General features: G+C 40.1%; 1 protein-coding gene and 1 long non-coding RNA gene across 5 annotated transcripts in view; one reads left to right on the top strand and one right to left on the bottom strand.

Annotated features, from left to right (window-relative positions):
- LOC140076778 (uncharacterized) overlaps window positions 1–16,730 on the bottom strand; it is a 40,420-nt gene extending 23,690 nt beyond the window's left edge. The window contains exons 1-3 of one of the 2 annotated variants that reach the window (XR_011849653.1): window positions 16,605–16,730; window positions 8,545–8,682; window positions 2,489–2,758 (exon numbers count right to left, since the gene is read on the bottom strand). This is a non-coding gene — a long non-coding RNA (uncharacterized lncRNA). Of the gene's footprint in view, window positions 1–2,488; window positions 2,759–8,544; window positions 8,683–10,959; window positions 10,975–16,604 lie in introns of those variants that run through there. The other variant, XR_011849654.1, reaches the window with a different exon arrangement.
- On the top strand, window positions 8,236–18,968 carry CRX (cone-rod homeobox). Of its 3 annotated transcripts, none has more exons than XM_072123475.1 (5): window positions 8,236–8,424; window positions 10,988–11,036; window positions 16,715–16,941; window positions 17,487–17,638; window positions 18,006–18,968. In XM_072123475.1, exons 3-5 carry the CDS (start codon window positions 16,845–16,847, stop codon window positions 18,627–18,629), a joined length of 873 nt encoding a protein of 290 aa, XP_071979576.1. In that variant the 5' UTR covers window positions 8,236–8,424; window positions 10,988–11,036; window positions 16,715–16,844; the 3' UTR covers window positions 18,630–18,968. The 3 variants fall into 3 exon arrangements, with proteins under 3 accessions (XP_071979576.1, XP_071979578.1, XP_071979579.1); XM_072123477.1 differs by lacking the exon at window positions 8,236–8,424 and adding an exon at window positions 9,851–10,172; XM_072123478.1 differs by lacking the exons at window positions 8,236–8,424; window positions 10,988–11,036 and having other exon boundaries at window positions 16,608–16,941.
- The last annotated feature ends 276 nt before the right edge of the window (window positions 18,969–19,244 follow it).

Here is a 19,244-nt window from a genome sequence, read left to right as displayed (position 1 = left end):
GTCTGACTGGCCCACCGGAGGACCTAAGGATCCTCCAGTGGGCCCAGACACTGGTCATCTGAGCCGGTGCAAGCAGGCAGTGTAAATAGAGAAGTAGTGCCCTGCATAATCATCAAGTTATCCCCCTATAAGTCAATGTGAGGTGCTAACGGAGACATAACTTGAAATTGCTGTTCCTCGATACAAAGTAGACTCTGTAAAGGCTTCCTAAAGCTTTTAGGCTGGGGTGCAACTGCACCCTCTGCTCCCCTTTAAGTTACTCTTCTGCTTGGCAACCTCCATCAGCTCCATAGAAGTGAATGACGTGTGCTTAGTACATGCCCGACCCTCATTCTCTTGATTGCTGGGTGTCCCACAAAGGTGTCCACCAGCTATTCGGCACCTAACCCTAATACATTCGCAATTTTTGTACGTAGACTCTTTACATAAAACATCAGGTATATAGATGATACACATCTGAAGATATGGATATAGAATATAAAGTAAAACATGAACCACCATTCACAACACCAGTGGATTGAGTACGTGGTACGGCGCCAGGCTATGATGCCTCCCACCCCCCGATGCAAGTGTAAAGGAAGGTCGTCTAATGAAGAGCCTTTTTGTTAGCCGCTGCCCCAGTTTGCAGCAGAATTTATCTTGACGGACAGATGGGGCTAATCTGTTTCCTTAATTAAAAGCGCGTGTGCTGTTGGGTTCTGGGATTAGGGAACTGGGAACATGTTCCTTTCACCGACTGCACCAAAAGCACCGGAGAATGTGGAGAGTTAACTCCCTGCCTCCCGTCACGGATGAGTCACATGGGTCATCAGAAGGGATACCGAAATCCCAAATATAAGGATATGAGGGTCATTCTAACATCTAATATGGCTCCATTTTTAGATATGTCCCTGCAGGGCAAGTAATAGTATAAAGGGAGTCAGGAACGTCCGCAACATAGTCATCAGGTACGGCCTCTAGTGTCTCACTATTGTGCATCAGTTACAGTATTGTCAGGTTTTGTGTATTATGAAAAGTTAGGGAACTTTTTAATAATTTTAATAATTTGTAAATTCTTCACAATTTTTAAGATCTCTGCTTGTTTTAAGGTTATGGAAATATATGGTACCTGCTTCCGGAAGATGAAAGTGCTTGTTGTGGTATCATAGTAGGTCATTTATTTACTGTGCATGGATTTCTAGGAGGCTCATTCCCATAACAGGAGCTCTGCTACATATTACAGCCTTGCAGCGCTGGGGACCTGGGTCAACATCTGCAAAGAGTTTGTATGTTCTCTCCGTGTTTGTGTTGGTTTCCTCCGGGGCCTCCGGTTTCCGCCTGCACTCCAATACATACTGATAGGTTGATTAGCTTGTGAGCCCCATTGGGGACAGGGACTGATTTGGCAAGCTCTGTGCAGCGCTGAGTAATCTGTGTGCGCTATATAAATAAAGCAATCCTTAAAATGTTGTAGAATTTCTCCTTGTATAGTAAAGGATGTAGAGAGCTAAAAACCCTTCTGTGATTGAGGTCTTATTCTTATCTCTATAGGACCTCACAATTTTCAAAATCTGTAAGAAGAGGGAATAATTGGGCATGTTGAACTTTATCATGTCTGATCATTCCTTCCCTCTGGTAGGAAAGTACCAGGCAACAACTTATGGCCTCCTATCTATCTATCTATCTATCTCATATCTATCTATCTATCTATCTATCTATCTATCTATCTATCCATCTCCTATCTATCTATCTCATATCTATCTATCTGTCTATCTCATATCTATCTATCTCCTATCTATCTCATATCTATCTATCTATCTATCTATCTCATATCTATCTATCTATCTATCTATCTCATATCTATCTCCTATCTATCTATCTATCTATCTATCTATCTCCCTCCTATCTATCTATCTATCTATCTCCTATCTATCTATCTGTCTATCTCATATCTATCTGTCTATCTCATATCTATCTATCTCATATCTATCTATCTATCTATCTATCTATCTATCTATCTATCTATCTATCTATCTATCTATCCCATATCTCTCTTTCTCAAATCATCTATATATCTAATATGATCAATCCTATGTTATCTATCTATATATCTCTCTAAAATAAATTGCAACATTATCTGTCAATCATCATCTATGTATCTGTATTGCGTGTTTTTTTGTTTGTTTTTTTTTGCAGAAAAAGTAATTGCAATTTTTGCACAATTATTGGTCAAACATTTTCCAACGCCTGGTGGGGACTAGAGTGTTTTTGCACATTCTTTTGTGACTTTATCGGAGAAAATTGGTGATAAACCATGCACCAACTTCTGTCAATTGGCACAGTTCAAAGATGAATTGAAAACCAGTGAACAACGAGCTTCAGAGAAGTCGCAAAAAAAGTGTAAATTCATGCAAAAATAATAATATCATCTATTATCTATATATCATCTATTTATCTATATATCTTATAACATCCATCTATATATCTAATATCTACTGTATCTACTCACCTCCAGGCTGTGTAAGGGCTATGTGACCAAGAAGGAGAGTGATGTGGGGCTATGCCAGATGACCCGGGCCTCCACAGTCACCAGACCCGAACCCAATTGAGATGGTTTGGGGTGAGCTGGAGCTCCGAGTGAAGGCAAAAGGGCCAGGAAGTGCTAAGCATCTCTGGGGACTCATTGAAGACTGTTGGAAGACCATTTCAGGTGACTACCTCTTGAAGTTCATCAAAAGAAGCCAAGAATGTGCAGAGCGGTAACCAAATCAAAAGGAACCTAGAATATAAGACATATTTTCAATTGTTTTACACTTTTTTATTAAGTATATAATTCCATGTGTGTCAATTCATACCCTGTTTCCCCTAAAATAGGACATCCCCCGAAAATAAGACCTAGTAGAATTTTGTTCAAGCTTAGAAATATAAGGCCTTCCCTGAAAATAAGACCTAGCGGCCGCCATTGCAGCAGCTCCCACCATGTCGTACATTAGTATTAGTAGATCATTTCGATACCACAAGAGGTAGTGACCTGCGGGAAGAAATCATGGGATAAAATCTCTGACTGTTGCTCTGAAAATGCGATACAAGCAGCTACCTGGACAGGAAGGGGGTCATTTAACGAAAGTGCTATTGCTAAATGTGAGAGATTGGGGCCAATGATTCCAATAGAAATGGAGTGACAAGAAATTCTACATGAAATAAGTTTGGAGAGACGGACGTTAGAGAAGTTTTTTTTGTCCAACAATAAAGGTGAAATATTTTTCATGGAAATACACGACATCCCCCGAAAATAAGACCTAGTGCTTGTTTAGGAGCAAAAAATAGTATAATAATATAAAACTGTCTTATTTTTGGGGGGAAACACGGTAGTTTTGATGCCTTCAGTTTGAATCTACAATTTTTATAGTCATGAAAATACAGAAAACTCTTTGAATGAGAAGGTGTGTCCAAACTTTTGGTCTGTACTGTATATATCTGTATATATCATGATAAAGGTGGACACCAAAATGTTGCGCTGCCTGGATTTCCACATTTGACTACTGGTGGCCCTGACAGGACCTTTAGGACTTTCTATTTGTTCTCCTTTTTCCCGTGTTATTGGCTTATATGACATATAATCCCCGTCCTCTCCCCATTCTCTCCTGGTGTCTCGTTATACCTCCTTCCTTATCTGGCTGTGGATTACGTTTCCTCCAGAAATAGACATTAAACCATCACCAGAGCTTCTCGTAAATGTATGAAGTGATCCTTCTACAGGAAAACCCCCGGCAAATGCTTCATACAACATCCACATCATTACCTTCCTACTAGAAATACTAGAATCTGGCCCCCCCTTCCAAAACTATAGAAATAATTAAGAAGAGAAAGAAAACAATCCCTCTCCATCCACTAGGCTGCATTATCCTGTCTGTTGGCGCCGAAACGATTAAACATGGAAAGTCGTGAAGAGTTTACATTATATTTAGTGGGGGAGATTTATCATAAGAGCCTATGGGAACCAATCAGAGCTCAGCTTTCATTTCCCCACAGCTGTTTATAAAATGATAGTTGAGCTCTGATTGGTTTCCATGAGCCACTAGAACAGTTTTACCTCAGAAACCTGATAATAAATCGCTCCCCCCCCATGTGTTTTTGTGTATCTCAGCAGAATAAACCTGTGACAAACATTCCTGTCATGGACCAGCAGTGCAACATATAGGAGCGGATGTATTCTGCTCTTTATCTTTGGGCTGATTTCCTTTAGATAAATTGGTGAGGAGATTTATCAGAAATGTCTGAGGTAAAACTATTCCAGTTGCCCATGGAAACCAATCAGAGCTCAGCTTTCATTTTATAAACAGCTGTTGGAGAATAACAGCCGAGCTCTGATTGGTTGCCATGAGCAACTAGAACAGATTTACCTCAGACAAGTTTGATAAATCTCCCTAATAAATTGTGCTGGTTTTCTTTTGCCCAATTTCTGATTTTCAATCAATTTTTGGCACCACCTATACATAACATTTGCCTATGCCATGGTGGGAACTGCAGTGTATTTGCACATTTTTTGTGTGACTTTTCCGGCTTAAATCAGTGGCACATCATGCACCAACATCTGATGATGAATTAAGATGAATTAAGATGAAACAAATGAAAAAGTCAGAAAAAATACTTAAAAAAAGCAAAGAAAAAAAGTTGCATACAGAGGGGCACATTGCTAATTGTGCCAGCGCATGCATGACACTGCCCCCATACCTTACAGAGGCCTCATCTGTCATTAAGTGGGAGCAGGCGCGGGGCAGCTACGTGCTGTGAAGAAGAAAGTTTGTTGACGTGGACGAAGACTCACACGCGGCACATTTATCATACACTAAGTGCACCAGCCTCTGATGATGCCCCTGGCAGATACAGGATCCGTCTGGGGGCTCTGGCGGCTGTGATGCCCTGTGCTGGACCTAGAATTGCACCCGGGCCCAGGGTATAGGCAACAAGCAGACACTAAGTAAGATATCAGCCCCTCAGAGTCCCACAGTCCCATATTCTTTAAATGCTTTGGCAATGCTAACTTGTAGTTGGTCCTGCCCATAAAATTTAGATAGGCTTGAAAAAGGCTCACACCGAGCTGAAACGTTGCTGTATTGGGATATGCAATAAAAAGGACTTTCTTTTGATTTTTACTGGAACCTTGGAGTGCTGCCTTTTTTCTAGTTACATATTGCTGAGGACCTGCTGCCCGGCCCAAATAGGCCTGCACCCACCCTTTACAATTTTATGTGCTGCTTTGGACTCTCTACAGATAGATAGGAGATAGATAAATAGATAGGAAAGAGATAGATAGATAGATAGATATGAGATAGATAGATAGATAGATAGATAGATAGATAGGAGATAGATAGATAGATATGAGATAGATAGATATTAGAGAGATAGATAGATATTAGATAGATATTAGATAGATAGATAGATAGGAGATAGATAGATATTAGATAGATAGATAGATATTAGATAGATAGATAGATAGATAGGAGACAGACAGATAGATAGATAGATAGATAGATAGATAGATAGATAGATAGATAGGAGACAGATAGATAGATAGATAGATAGATAGGAGATAGATAGATATTAGATAGATAGATATTAGATAGATAGGAGACAGATAGGAGATAGATAGGAGATATATAGATATTAGATATATAGGGCCACATTTATCACTTGTTTTTTCTGTTGTTTTTGCGCCTTTTCGTTTAGGCGCACCGTTTTTGCGCCATTTTTGCGATTAAACGTCAAATTAGCCGCGCAGCAAAAATAACCACCTTTCCCTCATCTATCGTTCAATTCCAGATGTTTTGCTGCGCCTAATGATATTCATCACGTGCGACTTTTGCATTTAGGCGCAAAAAACGGGCGCAAAAACACTCCAGCCCGAAGGTGGCGTTATCTGAGAAGAAAGCACTGAGCCCCTGTGCAGAAGAGCTCATTTCTAGCAGCAGAGCTCAGCCAGACACTGGTACATATAATAGATACATTAGATACATTACAGACACTGGAACATATAATAGATACATTAGATACATTACAGACAGGAGCTGCAGACTCTATTTACAGTTCATCACCTTCTATTTACAAAATATTCTGCAAAACGCTGAGCTCACAGCAAGAGAAGAGAAGTTTGCACAAGTTTGCAGATACTAAAAACAAGTGTCCCCCATGTAATTCTGCACAGTGTCTGAGGGGGATACTGTGCAGAATTACAGGGGTGCAGCAGGAGACCAGCACTGGGGGATCCCCTCCAGGAGAAGCCACTGCTGAGGAGGTCACTGGGTGCAGGGTGTCACACACCTGGGTGCTGCTGTGAGTGTTATCTTCATTCTGGGCTGTGGGAGAAGCAGAGAGGAGCTTGTAGCAGGATCACATGTAAGTGCCCGAATCTAACATTGCGCCTAAACTGCGCCTAAACTGTGTTAAAGTAAAGTGATTAATAAGAGTCAGGAAATATACTTATCACAGATGGTTGTAGCTTGTGATAAATCTGGCAAAACAGTGCGCCCGAATTTAGGCGCAACTACTACACTTAGGCGCACAAAAGTGATAAATGTGGCCCATAGATAGATAGCAGATAGATAGATAGGAGATATATAGATATTAGATAGATAGATAGATAGATAGATAGCAGATAGATAGATAGATAGATAGATAGATAGATAGATAGATAGATAGATATAGATATTAGATAGATAGGAGACAGATAGATAGATAGATAGATAGATAGATAGATAGATAGGAGATAGATAGATAGATAGATAGATAGATAGATAGATAGATAGGAGATAGATAGATAGATAGATAGATAGGAGATATATAGATATTAGATAGATAGATAGCAGATAGATAGATAGATAGGAGATATATAGATATTAGATAGATAGATAGATAGATAGCAGATAGATAGATAGATAGATAGATAGATAGATAGATAGAAAATGCAAAGTCCAAAGCAGCACAAGCCAGTAATTAGTAGTTGGTGCAACAGCCGATGATCCCTTGGCGTGGGTCCTTGATATACGTAGTGAAGAGGCAGCACTCAATGAATTGTAGAAAAGTGGTGAACTTTTATTCCATCACACAGCGACGTTTCGGTGCTAAAACCGCACCTTTCATGCTTGAGAAAGGTGCGGTTTTAGCACCGAAACGTCGCTGTGTGATGGAATAAAAGTTCACCACTTTTCTACAATTCATTGAGTGCTGCCTCTTCACTACGTATAGATAGATAGATAGATAGATAGATAGATAGATAGATAGATAGATAGATAGATAGGAGATAGATAGATCTAAATTAATTTGCTGATACTGGAATTAAAACCAAACGTACAAACAATATAAATTACTAATTTCCAAAAATATCTAAAATGTTTCTTTGTGCTCTGCATGATTAAAGTTGGAAAGCATGGATTTTCCCTTCACAGTCTCAAAGAAAACTGGAAAATCAACGTGGGTGAAGAGAGATGATAAAGAGATAGATAGATGATCGATATGAGATAAATTGATAGGCCAATACGGATCTGAGCAATTAGATTGTATGTGAACAGAAAGATGTATATCATGAATTGCATATATAAATTATTAGACATATAGATAGATCCTTATATAGATGGTATATAACGGATTGTTCTCCAACCTGTGACTCTCCAGCTCTTACTAAAGCTTTGGGAGTTGTAGTTGTAGAGCCGCAGGTTGCATTGGGATAACCTCGTATATCTAGATATTCTCAGTTTATTCTGCTCCTGTATTTGCAGTAGATGGATGTGTATATCTCATAGACGGAACCTATAGGCTGAGCTTGTTCTCTCTTTCTAATCATTAGATAAATAAGTTTTTTTCCACCTCGACAGGTCTGGAAATAAATAACCGCGCCATTATCTAAAGTCACGTCTACAGTTTTATTTTATACAATAAGGAGGTCAGGACATGGCAGACAACGGGGACGAGGATCTGCGACATATGGGTGCCCACCCGTTCCGAGTGGCGACCACCTGCCCCCCAACGTCCTACCAGAGAGGGGAACAGATCTGTCCAGCGGGACATCTGCCCCACGAGGGAGCCTGCATGTCAGCATCCCGTCTGGGGAGATAACACTAATTGGTCCCGGCATGTCATCTTGGGATTAGGTGGACACACACAGAACACGAGCCAGGGTGGGCACAGGAGCAATGTCACCTCCATGGCAGACCGCTCACCCTCCCCTTTACCAGTCCACCCCCCTCTACCCTCTGCCACACTCCTCATATTAACCAGTGAAATTCACACAATGCTCCATGACATCACCACCCCTCCGGCTTAAAGATGGTCACCCAACTATCTTTAGTGATCCTTATTCTGTCCTGATGCCCTCGTCTTGCAGCTTCCTTCGCTCAGCAGCACCCATCTCTACCTGTGCCCCTGGTTCCCGCTCCGCTCTGCTCCGAGGTAAGGCTCTGAATCTCATTCCTCTTCCAGTTTTCTATCCGCAGGATATCTGATCCAGATTTAAAATAGAGAGGTTTAGCCATCCTGATAAAATTATGACTAATGATTTAAAGTTCTTACCCCCGATAATACAGCTCGGCTCCTCTGATCTAGATTAACTTCTTTATGTTGGGGTCAACGGCTCGGGAAATACAACACAGCACAAGGGTCTCTTTATCCGGACACATCTCTTCTCAGGCTAAACTTTCCCGTATTCCTCTGTGACACCAAGAAGAAGAAGAAAGTTGGAAGACACGGACTTCATAGACTGAGACACGACAAGGGAGAAAGTTAGATGGACGGATACTCTGGATAGAACGCTGCGCTATATAGATGGATATAGAGAATATAATAATAGATAGAAAGATAAATATTATAGATAAATAGATAATATAATAATAGATAGAAAGATAAATATTATAGATAAATAGATAATATAATAATAGATAGGAAGATAAATATTATAGATAAATAGATAATATAAAGATGGATTGATAGATAATAGTTCATGATAGATAAATGCGATAAAGAGACAAACAGATACGAGGTGGACAGTTAGATACAATATACAGAGATAAATAATTAAATGGATAAATGGACTTCAAAAAAGAAACAAAAATAGATACATACATATGACATAGATAGAAGATGGATGGATGGATAAATAGAAGATAGGTAAAGTAATAGACAAATAGATGATTCATATGACATAGATAACTAGAATATAGGCTGATAGATATTAATAGATACGAGATAGATAGGAAAGAAAATATAGATATAAATTAATTTAGTTTTACTGGAATTGAAAACAAAGGCTACAAATCATCTAAATTAGTAATTTTCCCAAAACATCAAAAGATGTAAGATAAAAGTTGGAAACCGAGGATTTCCCCTTTACTATTTCAAATAAAACTGGATCTCAAAGTCAACATGGATGGATAGACACATAGAAGAATCATAGAAAGTAGTGGGATGGGAGAGAGATATAGATAACGGATAATAGATAGATATAACAAGCTATTTTGACAGTAGATAGATAATTGATAGATAGATATGACATATATATGAGATAGATAGATAGATAGATACATAGATAGATAGATAGATAGATAGATATGAGATAGATAGATAGATAGATAGATAGATAGATATGAGATAGATAGATAGATAGATAGATAGATAGATAGATAGATAGATAGATAGAGCAGAGAGCAGGCAGTACTCCAATAGATATTGTGAAACAATGTTGCTTTATTCACTTATGCAGCTACATTTTGGCTGATCCATAAGCCTTTCTATTTTTCTATTTAGACAGATAGATAACAGAAGATATATAGATAGGATATAGAAGGGATAAACAACTGATATATAATTTTTCCACACATCTAGACATCAGACACTTTCCCGCACGTGTTGTATGTGTGAAGACGTTAACTGTAGATTTCAGGCCCAATAATTATTTCCATCGCTTCAACTTGCCCCGTTCCTATCGTCAAAAGTTTTATTGGAATTTTTGCACTTTCCCCTCGCACTCGCCGAGGTCCTGACATGTTCTCAACAACGGATCTAGTGTGATTTCTAAGAAGATATCGCCTGTGGTACCAGATCTTTCAATGAGACTCCCTCCCACTAAGGGAATGTCAGGAGTGGAGGAGCTGCACCATGTGCGCTTCATCTGCACTCACCTACCGGGACTACACATACTGGGAGTAAGTGACCACTTCATTTACATGTCTACTACTGCTTGGGATGGAACTACAGTACATACTGGTTATGAGATGATGGATGTGAGATAGACTCAAGATAAAGGTAGATGGATAGATAGATAGATAGATAGATAGATAGATAGATAGATAGATAGATATGAGATAGATATGAGATAGATATGAGATAGATATGAGATAGATAGATATTAGATAGATAGATAGATAGATAGATAGATATGAGATAGATAGGAGATAGATAGATATGAGATAGATAGATAGATAGATAGATAGATAGATAGATAGATAGATATGAGATAGATAGATAGATATGAGATAGATAGATAGATAGATAGATATGAGATAGATAGATAGATAGATAGATAGATATGAGATAGATAGATAGATAGATAGATAGATAGATAGGAGATAGGTAGATATGAGATAGATAGATAAATAGATAAATAGGAGATAGATAGATGTGAGATATGAGATAGATAGAAAGTCTATGGATATTGGAAATGTTACATTTTCTCTGTAACAATTTGTTACGTTGAGGCACCACAGAAGGTTAATCTGTTCAGTAGAAACCCATGGACCTGCTGTATTATCGTTGGTGTAAAGGGTTAACTGGCCCCGACTCACAGGACAAGGCGTCTTTATGCCCACATATTAATCCCAATGTGATCTGCGCTATTCAGGCCATTAACCCTGCGTGCTCCACAGCAGGTGACAGTCACCCCCCGCTATAGACGCCCCCCCCCGCCCCCCCAGTCTGTAGACTGTTACTTACTGTTTCATTTGTATTTTATATTTTTCAGAAAGCAACAAGTGTCTACATTATATTCACCACTGAAGTCTGGGAGAAAGGTGCGTGGAATATTCTTTATAATAACTATCTGTTAATGTAATATCTCTGTAATATCTAACACTCTCCTGCCTATCTATCCATCCATGAGATATCCATCTAATATTCTTCTCTTCAGTATCAATTCCCCATCTAACTAACCAGGAAAAGAAAGTTCAGAGCAAATGGGGGGGGGGGGGGGGGGTAATAAGGGACCATCCTCTGTACATACAACCATCACACTCCAGGTCACAGAATGTAAAGAAGTGGCTGTGGATCACAGGCCGGAGGGGTCAGTCCGGAGCATCAGCCACTTCTTTGCAATTTGTAAGTTGCTGCTCCCTGGATATTACATGTATCTAATCATTCATCTCTTTCTGTCACTGCACATCCTAATATTTTATCTTAATATTTGTTTTTTAAATATTGTCCATCTATTTATATACAGACAATCCCCGGGTTACGTACAGGATAGGTTCTGTAGGTTTGTTCTTAAGTTGAATTTGTATGTAAGTCGGAACCATATACTTTATATTGTAACCCCCAGCCAAAATTTTTTTGGTCTCTGTGACAGTTGGATTTTAAAAATGTTGGATTGTCATAAGAACCGGGAATAACAATAAAGCTTCATTACAGACGCCTGTGATAACTGTTACATCTGATCATTGTAGCCTAGGACTAAAGTACAGGAAATTACCAATATCCAGTGGTCCGTTTGTAACTATGGGTCGTATGTAAGTCGGGGGTTCTTAAGTAGGGGACCGTCTGTATCTTTTATATCAGTCTATTTTTCCACCCTCCATCATTGAACTTTTGCTTTTCTATCATTTCTATCTATTATTATCTCATTGACTCATACAATGCACATCAGTTTTTATGTATCCCTTTGTTTCTGTTGTTTCATCTTCTGCAGATCCCATGTATCTATCCCCCTGATATCTCTCTATTCTTATCACCTATCAGTCTCTCTCATATTATCATCTATATATTATTCGTATCCTGTATCCATCTATCCGTCACATTGTGTATCCTGGCAGCACACAGACAGACGCCGGACACACAGACATGGACAGACGTGCGGCTGTTGTAGCATCTGGGGTTGGCGGATTCTCTTCCCTCTCTAATTATCAGGGACACACTGCTCAGCGCTAATAATTTGGGATAATAATTTGGGTCTTTTGTCTGTCATTTCCCTCTGCCCCTCCCAGAGACACCAGGATAATCTGCTAGAAAAATGTTCTGCTGATGAGCGACTTGTGGAATGTTCCCCGCTAAGTGCGGACTTACATAGAGACAAGACGGACCTACCTGACACCACACACACCTACCTGACACCACACACCTACCTCATACCACACACACCTACCTGACACCACACACCAACCTCATACCACACACACCTACCTGACACCACACACACCTACCTCATACCACACAACACAACACAAACCTACCTCACACCACACACACCTACCTGAAACCACACACACACCTACCTGACACCACACACCTACCTCATACCACACACAACACAAACCTACCTGACACCACACACACCTACCTCATACCACACAACACAACATAATCCTACCTCACACAACACAACATAAACCTACCTCATACAAACCTACCTGACACCACACACACCTACCTCACACCACACACATCTACCTCACACCACACACACCTACCTCACACTACACGCACAATGCAAACCTACCTGACACCACACACACCTACCTCACACCACACACATCTACCTCACACCACACACACCTACCTCACACTACACGCACAATGCAAACCTACCTGACACCACACACACCTACCTCACACCACACACACAACACAAACCTACCTGACACCACACACATATACCTGACACCACACACACAACACAAACCTAACTGACACCACACACACCTACCTGACACCGCACGCACCTACCTGACACCACACGCACAATGCAAACCTACCTGACACCACACACACCTACCTGACACCACACACACCTACCTGACACCACACACACAACACAAACCTACCTGACACCACACACACCTACCTGACACCACACACACAACACAAACCTACCTGACACCAAACACACCTACCTGACACCGCACGCACCTACCTCACACCACACACACCTACCTCACATCACACGCACAATGCAAACCTACCTGACACCACACACACCTACCTGACACCACACACACCTACCTCACACCATACACACATACCTCACACCACACGCACAATGCAAACCTACTTGATGCAACACACACCTACCTGACACCGCACAACATAATCCTGACTCACACCACACACACAACACAGACCTCCCTCACACAACCTAAATAAACCTACCACAAACTACACACAACACAAACCCACCTCACACCACACACAAACCTACTTAACACCACATACACTACACACACACCTACCTCACACTACACTCTCAACACAAACCTCACACCACAAATACAACACAAACTTACCTGACACCACACAACACAAACCTTCCTACCACCACACACACCTACCTGACACCACACAACACAAACCTTCCTACCACCACACACACCTACCTGACACCACACAACACAAACCTTCCTACCACCACACACACCTACCTGACACCACACACACCTACCTGACACCACACACACCTACCTGACACCACACACAACACAAACCTTCCTACCACCACACCTGGGCATATGCAGGAGATAGATGGCACCAGTCTGTCTCATCCTGATCTCCTCATGAGATTCCTGCCAACAAATCTCAGCGCAGGAGATAATGGCCGTATTACCTGAGACACTACATCCATATATGTTACGTGGAAGGATAATGGGGGGATATCTGTAATAAGGAGGCTAGTCCTCAGTACTGGAGGTGGAGATGAGGACAATGGTGGTCTCCCCAATCCTACTATACACAGTCCAATATCACAGCACAGACATCCACCTAGTACACAGGTCCAGCTCAGCGCTCGCTTCTCACCGATTGTATTGGAAGTTTTTACAATGTGTGAAAATGGAAGCATTTGGCTGAAAATACTTTTTGGCAGAAATCTCATAGAAAAAGTGAGAAGGAGAAGGATAGTGCGGAGCTCACGTGTGTACACATCCCTCTCACCTCCACCTACTGCTATCTATTATCTCATATGAAGCCCCATTGCTGCTTATCTATCCGTGTAGCGACAGTATCCATCCATCTCATATAATAATAATCTTTATTTATATTGTACAATCATATTCCGTCACACTTTACAAATCATATATCTAACTCCACTATCTTATCTATCTCGTATATATATATATATATATATATATATATATATATATATATATATATAATTTATCTTATATCCATCTTATGTATCATCTTTGTATATCTATCACATATGTATCTATATTTTTTTTTCTTTCCACTCCTGTTCCTGTTTTTAAACATTCAATTTAAATCTATCTATCTATACCAATCATATTGGGGGTCGTTTATCTTATTTCCCCCTTGCCTGAGTTTTTTTGCACATTTTTTGAATCTATTTTTTGCATTTTGTCATTTGTCTTTTTTTTTTTTTAATTTTTTAAATTTTAAAGAAGGCGCAATTTTGTTGCAAAAATCATACCGTTGCCTTTCCTAAACATTCTTTGGACTGGTGTGTTGTTTCGCAATTATTTAGGCGTAAATTAAATAAGGCGCAAACATCTAGAAGTAGGAGAAATACAAAGACAAATTAGGCGCAAACCAGGAAACTGCACAAAAATAAATATTATTATTATAAACTGCTACTTGGCGAACTCCGGGGCAGTACTGGAAAAAAGCAAAAAAAATGTGCAAATACCCCAATGCACTCAAAAAGTCACTAAAATACAACCAATAAAAAGGTGCATCAGACTAAGATAAATGACCCCCATTATATCTATATCTTATATCTATCTGCAGTATCTCTCTTAATCTATCTTATATATATATATATATATATATCATCTATCTCCTATCCATCCATCTCATATCTATCTATCTATCTATCTATCTCCTATCTATCTATCTATCTCATATCTATCTATCTATCTATCCATCTCCTATCTATCTATCTATCTATCTATCTATCTATCTCCTATCTATCTATCTATCCATCTCCTATCTATCATCTATCTATCTATCTATCTATCTATCTATCTATCTATCTATCTCCTATCTATCATCTATCTATCTCCTATCTATCTCATATTTATCTATCTATCTATCTATCTATCTCATATCTATCTATATACATTATATACTTCTATATAATCAATCTACCTAATATCTATCTATATCAATCATATATTATCTATCTATCTCATATCTATCTATTCCCAGTATGTAATATGTCCATTTATCTCTTATCCATCTCATATCCCTCTTAATTCTCCCTGCCCATGACTTCCAGTGTTAATCTTTGTGTATTTTTATCTCTTTTCGTGCTGTTTATCTGACTAATGTACAAGTGATATAACACGAGGGAAAACTTGATCACTAAAGAAAATAAAATAGCCAAACAAACCAAGTCCTCGCCTGTAATGGTCTGAGATAGTAACTTCCAGAATGTGTGGACTGATAAGACAGGACTATATGGCGGAGGCCATCATTGAGGAGATCTCCAGCCAATTAATAAGTATCATTGGCACATTGAGGAGTTTATTGCAGTCCTATTACCTTGTGGATATACACAGATCTAGGACTATTATTCCTATCTGGCTGAAAGAGCTACAGACTCCCCGGGGATCTGCCTGGAGGTGGTCAAGGGAATCATTTAAGAATCTTCTCTACCAGATGTGATTGTGATGAAGTTGGCCAACAGATCTGCCTATCTGTGTTTACCCAATTAGCACAGTATTAACACACCCTCCGTGATTGTCATTGACGCCCAAACAAAAAGGTGTAATAGGATATTAGCTGGGGACACCTTACCTATTTTCCCCATGTTAAATAAATCCCTTTGTATCGCTGAGATCTCTATGTGGAACCATTGTCCTATGTCATTACCCCCCTGGGGAACGTTCTGTAAGGAGGGGCATTTGACTATCAATGGCGATGGCCTCATTGGGTTTTGCTATTTTGTTGCATTTTACTCTAAACTTGCATTAAGGACAATGGGGGGGGGGGTTCTTCTGCGGAAAGTCTCATTATGTTCACGGGTCCAGGAACGCTTAAATCTAGGCATTATGTATCAAAAACATCGAGGTTTTTATCTTTTTATCTTCTGTAAGTGTTTTTGTAGCTTAAAAAAACCTTGGGCAACTGGTTATATTTTAGGTAGAATTTGCGAGACGGACCTTATGTTCGCGTTGGATCTCATTAACGTTGGGCAGAATATAATTATTAATTACTCTTAATGCTTCCTTGGAAATGGAAAAAGTCTTGGTTTATCCAAATTCTTGTAAAGTCTCCACCCCAAAATCTAAGGGGGGGGGGAGTGTGCTGGGGGTATAATGGGGGAGGTGGGCGGTGGGCGGAGAGTCTGTGACAATCTTTGATTTAATTAGTTAGTGGTCTGGAGGGGGAGCTTTTAAAGCAAACATTGGCCTCACCTGAGCTCAGTAGGCTTGGTCTTGGACATAGGAGATAGACTTGGTACCAGTTTCTGCCTCGTTGGACTTTGCGAGACTTCAACTTCATCTCTCGTACTTGTGATTTCCAGGATCATCTAAAAGAAGAAGCTGCACTGTTTTGTACAACCGAGATATTTCCAATCTACAAGGATCTATCAAGGATCTTATCCGCAACACCAACTTTTATCCGACGTAGCTCCGGTCACCTCAAGTATTGAGATGATGTCCTACATCAAACAACCACACTACGCAGTCAATGGACTGACGTTAGCCGGAACCGGGATGGATTTATTACATTCTGCTGTGGGATATCCAAGTAAGTCGCGTTTCCTAATACTTTCATGTCTAGTTTGTATTGTATTAATATTTTCGGAGCTTAGGATGGCGAGAAAACATATCAAGCTAACACTTTTTGAATAATTTTTGGATGAATCTGTATTAAAAATGTGGATCAAGTAGTAAATATTAGCAGCTTTTGTATCTTGATGAGAACGTTTATAACACTCAAATTCTGATATAATTTTTTATGCATTTACGTAGATGATGTTATGTCTACGTAGCTATCAAAAATTTCAAAAAGTCCCCAGCCTGGAATTATTTTCAACTATTTCTCGTCCTGTTTTCGTCCTGTTTTATAAAACTTTCAGGTCTTAGTTGAGACTTTTTGGTCTAAGTTGAGACCAAAAATTGCCAAATGATTCCAAAAAGTCTCGAATAGAAGTACAAGAATCCAGACAACGTGGTGGTAGATGTGCCCCAATGTATATCGCGATGAAAAATACAATTTTTAAAAATGTTTTTGTAATTTTTCAAAATTTACTTATTTCATAAGTGTCTAATTCCGACTTTCTCCTTCACCAGCAACGCCACGGAAGCAGAGGAGGGAGAGGACGACGTTTACGAGGGCGCAGCTGGATATTTTGGAGGCCCTCTTTGCAAAAACGCGTTATCCTGATATCTTCATGAGGGAAGAAGTGGCCTTAAAGATAAATCTCCCGGAATCACGTGTGCAGGTAAATAAATTGTAGGAGCCCTTTACGACAAACTACTATAATCCCATTACGACGTGAGTAGAAGCGGTGGAAGGGTATATTGGTCCCAATGCCTCATATTTTGTACGTAGTTTGGTATTTGTAGATCTTAATGCTTTAATACTGGGTAATCTACAGTTCGAGAATACAAAAATCCTTGGCTCAAGGAACTATAGATGAGTTTTGAATAGTTAAACATGAGGACCTATAGACTGCTCCGAGATGGTCCTTCTCCGAAGCAACCCAAGTCTTTAGATGATGCCTAATGAGTCGTACATGATATAAGCTTGGAGATACTTTCTATACATTGTCTCACACCATTTATCTAATTGTGTTTCTTTAATTGAAGGTGTGGTTTAAGAACAGACGGGCCAAATGTCGCCAGCAACAGCAGCAGAGCAGTGGACAGGCCAAACCACGTCCAACCAAGAAGAAGACTTCTCCAGCAAGAGAGACTAACTCAGAAGCCAGCACCAATGGGCAGTACAGTCCTCCACCACCTGGCACGGCCGTGACCCCCAGCTCTACAGCTAGTGCCACAGTCTCAATATGGAGTCCAGCTTCCATATCACCTATTCCAGATCCTTTATCAGCAGCCACTACTCCATGTATGCAAAGATCAGCTGGATACCCCATGACCTACAGTCAAGCTCCAGCATACACCCAGAGCTATGGAGGATCTTCATCTTACTTCACTGGCCTGGACTGTAGCTCCTACCTATCACCCATGCACCCACAGCTATCCGCTCCAGGAGCCACACTGAGTCCCATTGCTACCCCAACAATGGGTAGTCACCTCAGCCAGTCACCCGCATCTCTCTCTGCCCAGGGATATGGAGCCTCCAGCCTTGGATTCACCTCTGTGGATTGCTTAGACTACAAGGACCAAACTGCTTCTTGGAAGCTCAATTTCAATGCCACTGACTGCCTTGACTATAAAGACCAAAGTTCATGGAAGTTTCAGGTCTTGTAAAGCAGGTTTCAAAGACTTTACCAGTCCTAAACCATCGAGAGTCAAAAAAATCGGGCAAATCTACGAGAGTGGGAAGAACCCAGAATGGGCAAATTGTGAAAAGTCTTCTGATTGGCTAGAAAATAACCCGACGCCTGAGAGTTTGCACCAAGAACTTTATATGTTCTCCTCTCTCCGGTTGCAAATCGAGTCCTTCTGTAATATACAATGTTCAGCCTGGGCTATAAAAGCACTTTGAGTTAGGGTTATCATAGCTTCTGGTTGGCTCTTTTTTGCTTTGTTTTGACGACTGATGGTTATCATATAGAAGAACAGATCAGGTTATTGCGATTTAATTCCCATTAATAGGCCCCGCCCCCGAGGAATCACAAAACGCAACATTTAGATCTTCCTGTTCATTCTGTTTGAGCTCTGGATGCATTGATTTTGTAAAAGCCATCGGTCATCAGTTTTCAGGGTCGTAGCTAAGTTTTCCTTCACTCGGGGCAAAGTTGTGGCTTCCTGAAGAGTGGACTTGATGGTGCCCCCCATGGTGGTACCTGGTCTCAGCTATGACTCTCTGGTCCTTATTGTTATAGTGCCCATCACATATAACACGCCATAGGGTACAACTCA

The sequence above is a fragment of the Engystomops pustulosus genome, chromosome 9 (assembly GCF_040894005.1).
Source record: "Engystomops pustulosus chromosome 9, aEngPut4.maternal, whole genome shotgun sequence".
In the NCBI taxonomy this organism is placed as follows: domain Eukaryota; kingdom Metazoa; phylum Chordata; class Amphibia; order Anura; family Leptodactylidae; genus Engystomops; species Engystomops pustulosus.
This window is presented reverse-complemented; position numbering and strand designations above follow the sequence as displayed.

Excerpts from the sequence above, each read along its gene's own strand:
- CRX (XM_072123475.1), top strand. The coding sequence starts at position 16,845 with ATGATGTCCTACATCAAACAACCACACTACGCAGTCAATGGACTGACG. Across the intron at positions 16,942-17,486 it reads TTCTGCTGTGGGATATCCAA|CAACGCCACGGAAGCAGAGG; the intron begins GTAAGTCGCGTT and ends CTCCTTCACCAG. Across the intron at positions 17,639-18,005 it reads TCCCGGAATCACGTGTGCAG|GTGTGGTTTAAGAACAGACG; the intron begins GTAAATAAATTG and ends CTTTAATTGAAG.